This window comes from Lathyrus oleraceus, chromosome 3 (genome assembly GCF_024323335.1).
Source record: "Lathyrus oleraceus cultivar Zhongwan6 chromosome 3, CAAS_Psat_ZW6_1.0, whole genome shotgun sequence".
In the NCBI taxonomy this organism is placed as follows: Eukaryota; Viridiplantae; Streptophyta; class Magnoliopsida; order Fabales; family Fabaceae; genus Lathyrus; species Lathyrus oleraceus.
In genome coordinates, this window is record NC_066581.1 from 148,313,179 (window position 1) to 148,325,142 (window position 11,964).

An 11,964-nucleotide genomic window follows, 5' to 3' on the forward strand; every position below is an offset into this window, starting at 1 on the left:
AAATGTGTAAATGTCAAATTGGATGCGTTGACATGTATTAATGTAAGTTGTTACTATAGAATGGACAGTTTGGTCCTGTACAGTTCAGCAAACTTGTACAGTCTGTTTTCAGGAAAAACAGACTTAGCATATGGTCCTTGATGTCAAGCTGAATGTTGTAACATTCATTCCTGACAGCATATGCTAGATTGTAGGTTGTTTAGTTTTTCTGTTTCAGCATTTTTCTCAGGCTAAAATCCAGGAAACCAACAACCAAGCTACAATTAAGGAACCTAACAAATAGCCTATTTGTTAGCACACTAATATGTGGAAATTAGTTAGAATCCTATGTGGCATTATTTGTGGAGGTCTTGAGATATTTTAGGAACTAAATATGGAGATATTTTAGGAACTAAAAGATTGAAGACCTTGTTTGTAGCAGAAAGTTTCTGCTGATGTTGTAACAGCAAAGGAGAAGTTTGCTGCGATTTCTGAAGGCCCAAATCCACTTGGGTGATTAGGTTATAAATAGCATATTGTAACCTAGTTTTTGTAAGCCTCCTAGAATGAAAATTTAGGGGTGTGTGTAAGGTAAACCTCCCAACCTGTGGGATGGTTACCATGTGTTTCTCAGTGGTAAAAGCTGAGAGTTTTTGTAACTCAAGCTTGTAGGCAAGAGTGATTATGTGCTTGAACGAAGCTGTGAAGCAAGTTCAAGTTGGTTAGCATTACATTGTAATTGTAGTGATAGGAATGGAAACTGGAGGTTTCTATCTAGGAGTTCCTAGGTATAGATTGCATTGGGTAGGGATTAAGTGAAGAGTTGTAAACGGGTGAGTTTAACTCTGAATTAATACTGCTGATAGTGGATCTTCTTCCTGGCTTGGTATGCCCCCAGACGTAGGTGATGTTGCACCGAACTGGGTTAACAATTACTTGTGTTCTTACCTTCTGCATGTTATAATTGTGTCTGTTATAAAATAAGGTAAACCTGTAATGCTGTAACAGATGATGTTCAAATCAATGTTGAGACATCATGCTGATAACTGTGCAGGCTCAACAGAAGTAAGTGCTATGTTTGATCTCTGCTGTGCCTTTGTACCAGATGGACAGAACTGGGTGTTCTTCCATTCTATGGTGATGTATTAGCAGATGTCGTGACATCTGTGAATGTATGCATATCAATACTAGGTTTTAATTTGTATAACTGTCTTGCTGTATTAGTAACAATGTTAGATCAGATGTCATTACTTGGAGTAGAACATCTAAACTCTGACTACACCAGAATTTCAATTATTATTCTACATGTCATACTAATTATAATATCACAACAATTATATTTACAGGAGAGCAGAAACACATATATTTAGAAGTGATGGAGACAGTTGAAAGATGAAATGGTGAAGTGTTTTTTTATATGGCTATGGTAGAATATGTAAAACATTTATGTGGAACACTTTGGCAGCAACACTCCGTTCTAAAAGGAAAATTATATTTCATGTTGCATCAAGTGGGATAGAAAGTTTGTTGTTACTAGGTGGAAGAACAACTTATTCTAGGTTTAAGATTCCCGTCCCTACATTGGAATCTTCAATTTGCAACATTGACAAAAAGGATCACTATGCCAAATAAGGGAAAAGAGGGCGCTTTTTTTGGCCTATAACAGCGCTTTAAAGCGCCCTCTAATCTGGCGCTGGCATAGGTAAAGACAGCGCTTTTTTTCCTGGTGAAAGCGCTGTCTAAAGTGGCTCTTTAAGCCCTTTAAGGGCCACTTTAGAGGGCGCTTTTTAAAGAAAGCGCCCTCTAAAGTGGAAACATTTAAGGGTTTAGAGGGCGCTTTTACTGGAAAGCGCCCTCTAAAGTGGAAACTTTTAAGGGTTTAGAGGGCGCTTTTACTGGAAAGCGCCCTCTAAAGTGGAAATTTAAAGGGTTTAGAGGGCGCTTATTTTGGGAAGCGCCCTCTAAAGTGGGTGGTTATTTAAAAAAATTTTTTTAAAAAGCGCTATATTTATTTATTTATTTTAGACAACCTGTATATTGAAGCAGTACACCCAAAACTGTATAATTTGAAGCTCTTTTTCACACATTGCATTCAACAAGCCTTATATACAACAATCCATACATATACAACAATCCACTGATATATAATCGTTTAACTTCTAAAGATTCTAAATATACAACCAATTCATAACTTAAAAAGAAATAAAACTAAGTAGCAAAAGCATCTCTGAGATGTATGTTTTTTTTGCTAGCAGCAGTCTTCTTAGCAACAACCTCTTTTTGTTCAATATCAATAGCATGAACCTAAAATATCATAAAATTAGTTAGGTGAAGTATAAGATCAAAAATTAACATTTTCTATGCATAAATATCATATAATTGTGTTTATACCTTTTTTTTTATGCAACTGACTCGATTTGCTGCGTAATCCCCTTATATTTTTGGTCCCTTATCTTTTGAAGATAGAATTGATATTTGTTTAGATGGACATGTTCCATTGTCGTAGAGGGATACTTTCAAATATCCAGCATCATCATCTACGCGAATGAGGCTTGACGACAATGGAACATCTCCATCTAAACAAATATCAATTGATACTTTCAAGTATCCCTTGCCTCTTGGTATTTTCCATATTTAACAAGACCAAAGAGCACAAAAATGAATTGAGTTGATTCAGAAAAAAAAAATATGAATGTGAATACATGAGTGAACACTAGCTGAAGTGCTACTCGAAAGGAAACTTCATCTGAAAAACTGTTGTATTTCTTCAAGAGTTTTTCCCTTTGTCTCGGGGACCCAAATGGCAACAAATCCTGCTGTGAAAACACACACTGCAGTATATATTGTGAAGGTTCCTGATAAAAACATAGGAAGCTTCTGGTTAGAATCAATAGATATTTATAGAAAATTAACATAGGCAATGCACACAAACCTCCCGAACTCCAATCCAAGAGCAAATTTGCTGTTAATGTAACCAACCAGGAAAAGAACCAATTGGCAAGTGTTGCAAAACTTCCAGCTAGGCCTTTGATGTTAATCGGAAGAATCTATTATGTAAAATATATTAAACACATCAACTATCACATTATATTACAACAAAGGTTTGTTCATATAGGGTTGTCATGCATATTATTATTGAAGAAAATTGTACCTCAGACATTATAATCCATGATATTGCTCCTAATCCCAGAGAGAATGCAATAACCATGACCTGAAAGAAATTGAAAGTTTATAATAATGAAGTTAGGGAAACAAACAATAGAAACCATCATTTGTGTAATAAAGTTGTATTTACACACCACAACTCCAGCCACCGATACAAGGCTCAATGTCGCATATAAATCAGAATCTGGTGATATATATTCCTGAGAGCAAATTCAACATAAAATATATTATCCATATAAAAAACCAAAAATATAAAGAAGAATTTACTGATATATAATCCTGTGAATCTGTGTTACAAATTTCTGAACATTTATGCATGAATGCATGTGTAATATCTAGTTAATGTATTATGTTTATATAAAAATAAACAAAAAAAAATGTTCAAAAAATATAACAAACAAAAAAATTATTATTACCTTCAAGTAGAATGATATTGAAACAACCAAAAGACTCAAAGCCATTGCAGATGAAGAAACCTGCAATAGGAGATTTTGATTAATCTCTTATTACCCTCCAAACAAATAGTAATGTGAATGCAAAAATTATCGAAAAAGCTCAGACTCACAATAAGTAAAAGTTGGCGACCAGATTTGTCTGCTAACTACAAAGTTAAAATCGTAGCAAGAACCTAAATGATATGTAAATATTGTTCAGATTATGGTCTGATAAATTTGGAGCGTTACAAATTTAGTTTCCTTTCAGTCGAACCTGAACAGCACCAAAAATGAACAATAGCGAACGTCAGAAGAGAAACCAAGTAATATGAAGATTAGAAAAATACCTATGGTGTCAAAATCGAACAGCTAACAACGAATTAATAGAAGGAGGAAACGTCGTAGATCTAACAGAGGTGGAAGGAGAACGCCTTAGAAGTAGCGAAAATCGTAGCAGTGAGAACCCTAACGTGAAAAAGAACGAAAATAACAGAGAGTAAAATAACAAAACGTGTAGTATGTTATAATTTTAATGTTTACTAAAGGGGACCTTAGAGGGCGCTTGTGGAAAAAAAGCGCCCTCTAAAGGGGGTCTAAGAGGGCGCTTATGAAAGCGCTCTCTAAGGCTTTCCAAAAGCGCTTTATAAACTGGAAATGCACATGGACTTATAGAGCGCTTTTTTAAAAGCGCCCTCTAAGGGTAACCTTAGAGGGCGCTTTCTAAAAAGCGCCCTGTATTGTTGTCCCTTTATCTCCTCCTTATTTTTTCGCTTCACCTTAGAGGACGCTTTATTACAAAAGCACCCTCTAAAGTGCGCTGTCTATTCCAGTTGTTCGCTCCTTATTTTTTCGCTTCACTTTAGAGTGCGCTTTTGTAATAAAGCGCCCTCTAAGGTGCGCTGTCTATTCCAGTTTTTGGCGTAGTGGATGAACTTGCTGAGCTTTTACAGTTGACTGATATTATTATATGGGATGAGGCTCCAATGGATAACAAGTTTTGCTTTAAGACTCTTGATAAATATTTGAAAGACATTATGAGTGAAAATCCCGAGGCCTCTAAGAAACTATTTGGAGGCAAAGTAATAGTTTTTTATAGTGACTTTAGACAAATTCTCCCTATTGTTCCAAGAGGTAGTAGATCAGATATTATTTATGCAACAACCAATGCCTCTTATATTTAAGATGAATGCAAAGTACTCAAGCTTAAACAAAATATGTGCCTTCAAAGTACTATAGCTACTTCTAATAAAGAGGAGGTCCGCTTTTTTTCTGAGTAAATATTGATATTGAAGGTCCGCATTTTTTCTGAGTCAAACGATGATTATGTTGACATTTCAATTCCTGAAGAGTTTCTAATTTCTAATTTTTCACATCTTATTGAGGCTATTGCTGACAGTACCTATCTCGATCTCATTCATAACTCCCATGATCCCAACTATCTGCAAAGTCGTGCAATCTTGACTTCAACAATTGAAGTTATCAATACATCACGAATCTTCAACAATGTTGGTTTATACTTGTCAAATGATGTTTTTAGTTATGGTTAATTGTATGTGGCAATGTCTCGAGTTAAGACTACATAAGGTCTTAACATTTTGATTCATGATAAAGACAAGCTTCCAAAAACAACCACCACTAAGGTTATATTTGTAAGAACAAAATTAGTTCTACAATAGAATTCCAGGATTTTGATGATAACAAAGGATAAAACCAAAAATGGCACCCTAACGAAAATTTTCTAAGTGTGCAGAACTCTGAACAGCAACGAAGGACTCTGATCACTTTATCAAATACAAACACTGATCAGATACAAAATGCTAGAAGATCAGTCGCATCTGAGGAACAAGTGCGCCCAAGAAGTTCTGAATCTAGGCAAAGCAAGACAGTAAAAAGAACCAAAAGCTCTAACATCCACTGGTCTTAGTTCTGATGATCTAGAAGACTAGTACTCTGAGAAGCTCTGATGAATTCAGACATGATCGCCTTCTGAAGAATGACTCCGATACAACAAGACTCTGAGGAAGATTCACCAAATCCAGAAAGAGTAACGGAAAGAATTTCTCAATATGGAAAGGAAGTATTTTAAGAAAGAAGTTATTCAGGGAGACAAAATGGTTATGGCAAGAAACACAGAAGTAATGACATTGAATGCTCATCAAAGACCAATATTCTGTCATCACTCCAACGGTCCTTCTCACTACTATATAAAGGACAAACTACCTCATTGAGAGATACAACTCAACGCACAGAAAAAGTCATTCATATTCTCTCTCAATTTTTACGAGCTGCTGCTCATACGTGAAAACTCTTGCTAAAATACTTTGTTGTAATACTTGCTTACTCTTAGAAGCACCTTCTATTACAAATTTATTTTACTAAATTGCTTTTGTTCCTCAAGTGACTCTGGCGTAGTATGTATACTTGAGAGGACTAAGAGATCATTCTCTTAGACGTTTGGTTGTATAATCTTTCAAGATTAGTGGATTAAGTCCTTTTTGAAGGCAAAATCACCTTGGCCGGGTGGACTGGAGTAGCTTTGTTTCCTAAGTGAACCAGTATAAAATTTTGTGTGTTCTTATTTTTTGAAAAAGCTTTTATTTTCTAAAACAATTCAAACCGCCCTTTCTTGTTTTTCTCACCTTCAGTTGGTATCAGAGCTTCGGCTCTGTTATTGATTTTCTAATCAAACACTTAACAGTGTAGAGAGATCCAGAACGAGAAAAACTATGGCCAACACTAATGAAAGAGATAGTTACAACGCTAAGCCTCCAGTCTTTGATGGAGAGAAATTCGATTATTAGAAAGATAGAATTGAAAGTTTCTTTCTGGGCTACGGCGCTGATCTCATGGACATTGTCACAGTTGGATACATACCACCTGTAACAGATGCTGGAGTTGCCATTCCCAGAAGCAAAATGACAGATGATCAGAAGCGTGAATTCAAGAATCATCACAAAGCCAAAACGATACTTCTCAATGCCATATCCTACAATGAGTATGAAAAAATCACCAACAGGGAAACAACTAAAGAAATACTTGACTCCTTGAGGATGACTCATGAAGGAAACTCTCAAGTCAAAGAAACAAAGGCTCTGGCTCTAATCCAGAAATATGAAGCCTTCAAAATGGAGGATGATGAAGCTGTAGAGGTAATGTTTTCTAGATTTCAAACTCTAATTGTAGGTCTCAAAGTGCTAGATAAAGGATATACAACTGCGGACCATGTCAAAAAGATAGTCAGAAGCTTGCCAAAGAAATGGAGACCCATGGTCACAGGCTTAAAGCTATAAAAGGATCTGAACAACATCAGCCTTGAAGAACTTGTCAGTTCACTCAGAAGTCATGAGATAGAACTGGAGGAAGATGAGCCTCAGAAGAAGGTCAAGTCTGTAGCACTAAAGTCCAGATCAGAAAGGCGCAAGTCTGACAGAAACAAAGCCTTCCAGGCTGTAGAAGAAATTGATGACTCTGAAAAAGAAGATTCTGACGACGAGGAAGAATTATCCCTTCTGACCAGAAGAGTAAAAAAACTCTGGAGAAAAAGGAATAATAACTTCAAAAAACCAAGATCCAAAGGAGATCGATCAGAATCAACCTCAAAAGGTAAATCTAACAAAGATGTTACGTGTTATAAATGTAAGGAAACAGGTCATTACAGAAACGAATGTCCCAAGTTGAAGAAAGACAGTTCTAGAAAAGAGAACTTCAAGAAAAATTCCTTCAGAACCAAAAAGGGACTGATGGCTACCTGGGGCGACAATGAATCTGACTCATCATATTACAATATTGGGGATCCTTTGATCAAGTGTCGTTATTGTAAAGTCATGATTGAAGGAGAATTGCGACCCAAAGCGCAGCGGAAATTAAAATTCTCCTTTAGAGATCCTTACGAATGGTCATGATCAGTGATAGAATATTTACCTCTTGTGACGGTTGAAACCTTTGGTGCAGATCTCTTGTGTCGATCAAAACCCTTTTGATGCAGATCCACTACGCGATCACGAACGTTGAACGATGACAACGTCTCTACTCAGTCCACACGAACGGGTTCCTTCAATCTCAGTGCTAGCTGGTACGAATGAAGGCTTTGAGTGAGAGAGAGAGAGTGAGAAAGAAAACGAAAATAATGCAACCGCAAATTTTTGCTTCTGCACAAGGGTTCTATTTATAGAACCACTTGTGTGGGCTTCAAGCTAAAAGCCCACTTAAGTGTATTTTGGCCCATATCTTATAATATGCCCAAAATCACTTAAGCTCATGGTACCTTACCATATTTCGTATTCTACTCAAGTACATCATACCTTACGATGCTCTATAACTCACTTAAGGGCACCGTACCTTACGGTATTCCTTAATTACTCTATCTCTCATCAATCCGTCCTTTGTGTGTGACCCTGTAGGTTTTCGTGACGTTGGCAATTATATTAAATCACGCATTTAACATAATAAACAGTGAGCGGTATCTAGCAACACATCACTGCTACCCAAGACACGAAAATGTCATGTGATCTGACAATTCCTTCTGTGATAATACTTATGTGTATAATTACCCTTTTGCCCTTATGTCTATATTGAACACAAGGTATAGACCGTGTCATCCTTGTCTAGTTCAATATTGGGCCCATAGACATTTATCCTGTTACGCAGGATGGGCAAATTCCATCTAGGACACTCATGTCCCTCAGCATGCTTTGTGGAGTACCCATTAACTGTCTTTATGGTTATCCAGTTACGGACAACGTTGGATCAGCAATAAAGCACTCGACTCTACATCTAGGATCCATAGTGGTTTCAGGTCGAAGAGTGGAATACACTATTATCACCATGAGAATAACTTATGACACCTTGCATAACTTTCTATATAGTATTCTCATAGCGGGTCAATCCGGTATAAATATTACTCCTAATATTCATACCTATGTTTAAGACTTGATAACTCTTTATCCATGATCCATGAGATGTGATCATCAGTCTACAAACATAATAGTCTTAATGCTTTAATGTTATCCCACTTCACACTAAAGCTCGACTACGGATACTTTAAGAATAATGTCCTTATGTTTAATGTGACCTCATGATTAAGTCATACTTGATACATTAAACAGACTAACTATTCTAGGGACTTTATTAAACAAACGTAATAAAGAAAAAGCCTTTTATTATTAATAAATAATTCGATACAAGTACCAAAAGTATTGGCCTCTAGGGCTTACACCAACAATGATGTGGTACCAAAAGAGAATGAACAAAAGTACACATTCAGCTAATCCCAAATTTTTATTATGTTGTGGCAATGGAAAGGTCGAACTCCCGTTACTTAAATAAAAACCAGAGTTACTATCACATCTACTTTTTGATGAAGACAATATAATTAGCAGGAAGTTTCAACAACAAATTCGCATTTACAACATGATGTTTGCCTTCACATCACCAACTGTAAAGTTGGATAATAGTGTTAACAAAGGAGGTGGACCACCTACATTACAGATTCAAGGTTAATCATGTCATCAAATTGGAAGTTTGCTACCCCCTGGAGGTCATCCACCTAAATTTGTACGACTTTATATTTTTGACACTGAAAATGAAGTCCATAACACAATGCAAGGCTTAAGGTATATTCGTTAAACTTACATATTTATTCTTCAACTCTACATGCTACAGTTTCATATGCTTATTCCTATGACTATACATTATATAGAAATATAATTAATGTACATTTACTTTTGTAGGAACACAAAACACATTGATCCAAACATTGTACAACAATTGTCTAATATTCTCTACGAACATAATCCTCGTGCTAAGAGTTATCAAATGGTCAGACATTGGTTATTTAATTCTAATACACCAAACTTGAAATTGAGACTCATTTCTGATAGATCCATTGACGGAAGAATATATAATCAACCCACTGTATCAGAAGTTGCTGCTTTAGTTGTTCGTGACATTGACACTACAAAAATGAGGGATATCATCATGCAATCAAAAGGAGGACACCTACAAAGAATTAATGAGCTCCATGCAAATTACTTGGCTTATAAATATCCTTTGATTTTACCATATGGAAAAGATGGTTATATACCTACCATTTCTCATAGAGACTTAGATGACTTCCAAGACAACAAGAGAAATATACTTACAATAAGAGAATGATTGTCATTTCACATTCAAAGGAGATCAAACGAGGAAAAAACTTTGTTAGCATCAAGAAGAATTTTCCAAAAATTTTTGGTTGATGGTTTCACAATGTTAGAGTCCGAAAGATTACAATGGATTCGCGAAAATTAACCAAAGGTAAGGGTTTCAAAGTATAAGTATCTTAATGAAGAGGGTGATCAAAGTCTAACACCTGGTTCAAGCACATGAAAGAGAGTGGTATTTCCTTCTACCTATGTAGGTGGGAGGAGGTTTATGGATCAATTGTACTATGATGGAATAGTTATTTGTAGAAAGGTGGGGTTCCTTGATTTGTTTATAACTTTCACTTGCAACCCGAATTGGCCTGAAATACAAAGATTTCTAAGACCTCTTCATCTAAAGGCATAAGACTATCCTGATGTCATATCAATGATATTTAAAATAAAGTTTGATCAGCTACTATCAGATTTGACAAATAAGGGTGCGTTAGGCACAGTTCTTGCATGTAAGTTTTTATTTCTCACCCTTACTTTTCAATGAGTTTGATATTACTAAAAGTTACTTATTACTTTCATTATACATTTCTAGATATGTACACCATTGAGTTTTAAAAGAGAGGGTTGTCACATGTACATAGTTTATTATTTTGCATCCTTCTAACAAGTATCCAAGACCTGAAGATATTGACAAAATAATTAGTGTTTAAGTGCCCGATCCTTTAAAGGACCCTAAGTTGTAGCACTTGGTTAAAACTCATATGGTTCATGGAGCATGTGGTATGGAAAATCTAAGTTCACCTTGAATGAAAATCTAAGTATTACTCAAAGAAATTTTAGGCTGCAACTATTGTTGATCAAGATGGCTATCCGGTTTATAAGAGAAGAGACAATGGCCAAATAATTGATAAAAATGGAATCATACTTCACAATAGACATGTTGTTCCTCACAACCCAAGTTTATTGTTGAAGTATGAAGCACACATCAAAATGGAATGATTCAAATAAAGTACTTTTTTCAAATACTTATTCAAGTATATCAATTTCTACTGTTATTCAATCTTCTGATGATAATACAACTGGTGGGAAGAAGAACATTGATGAAATCAAGCAGTATCTAGATTGTCGTTACATTTCCCCAAGTAAGGCATGTTAGAGGATTTTCTCATATTCTATATACAGTAGAAAACCAGACGTTGAAAGGTTATTTTTTCACATGGAAGGAGAGAATTCTCTTTACTACAAAGATTTTGAGCAAATTGGTAATGTTTTACTAAAACCAAGTGTTACAGAATCTATGTTTACAACATGGTTTGAGGTTAATAAAATTTATGATGAAGCTAATCTTTTGACATATGGTGACTTTGTCTCTAAATTTGTTTATCCTAAACTAAGTAGGAGTTGGAAGCCTAGGAAAAGAGGGTATACTATTGGACATCTTATTTGGGTCCCTCAAAGCACAGGTCAACTATATTATTTACGAATGGTGCTGATTGTTAAGAAAGGACCCATAAGTTATGAAGACATTAGAAACATTAATGGTTTCCAACATCAAACTTTCAGAGAAGCATGTTTTGCTATGAGATTTCTACAAGATGATAGAGAATTTATTGAGGCTTTAAAAGAGGCACATCTTTGGGGTTCTATTGTTTTTTTTATGGAAGTTATTTGTTACTATGTTGCTATCTTCATCAATGAATAAACCATAACATGTATGGAGTAATACATGACATTACTTATCTGATGGTATTCTTTACGAGAAGCGTGTTTTGGCTAGAAATCCAGGTACACTTTTAGTGGATTGAAATTTCATTAAGGATCTCATTTTTGTTAACAAATAATATTATTTATGTTTTTTGAGTTTTTTTCAACCATAGGTTTGACACTTACTTGAAATTCTAGTTATCAGACTTTGGATGTGACACGGGTTGTTATGACATCCAATTCTGCACAGACAGGAATTATGCAGAACTTAAAAGTAAGTGCAGTAAATTACACAAGTAATTGTTTACCCAGTTCAGTCCAACATGACCTACATCTGGGGGCTACCAAGCCAGGGAGGAAATCCACTATTAGTAGTATTAATTCAAAGCCAAACTCACCCGTTTACAACTTATCACTTAATCCCTACCCAATGCAATTTCAATCTTAAACTAAGATCAGAGTTCCTACTCACTCCCCCTCAATCACCTCAGTGATAACTATCTTTAAACAATATTAAAGACAAGTTGAAGTCACACTTCAAACAACTC

The 11,964-nt window shown here is 35.5% G+C and overlaps 2 protein-coding genes and 1 pseudogene across 2 annotated transcripts; 2 read left to right on the forward strand and 1 right to left on the reverse strand.

Moving 5' to 3' along the window:
• Positions 1-2,037: 2,037 nt before the first annotated feature.
• Positions 2,038-4,202, reverse strand: LOC127125893 (sugar transporter ERD6-like 6). The gene is made up of 6 exons (XM_051054747.1): positions 3,710-4,202; positions 3,561-3,620; positions 3,279-3,344; positions 3,131-3,190; positions 2,912-3,026; positions 2,038-2,834 (listed from the first exon to the last, which is right to left on the reverse strand). The coding sequence occupies exons 2-6, from the start codon at positions 3,603-3,605 to the stop codon at positions 2,722-2,724; spliced, it is 399 nt and encodes a 132-aa protein (XP_050910704.1). The 5' UTR covers positions 3,606-3,620; positions 3,710-4,202; the 3' UTR covers positions 2,038-2,721.
• A 4,785-nt stretch (positions 4,203-8,987) lies between these two features.
• Positions 8,988-9,731, forward strand: LOC127130114 (uncharacterized). Its single transcript, XM_051059181.1, has 3 exons — positions 8,988-9,072; positions 9,166-9,190; positions 9,308-9,731. Exons 1-3 carry the CDS (start codon positions 8,988-8,990, stop codon positions 9,729-9,731), a joined length of 534 nt encoding a protein of 177 aa, XP_050915138.1.
• A 93-nt stretch (positions 9,732-9,824) lies between these two features.
• Positions 9,825-11,414, forward strand: LOC127130116 (uncharacterized; annotated as a pseudogene).
• The last annotated feature ends 550 nt before the right edge of the window (positions 11,415-11,964 follow it).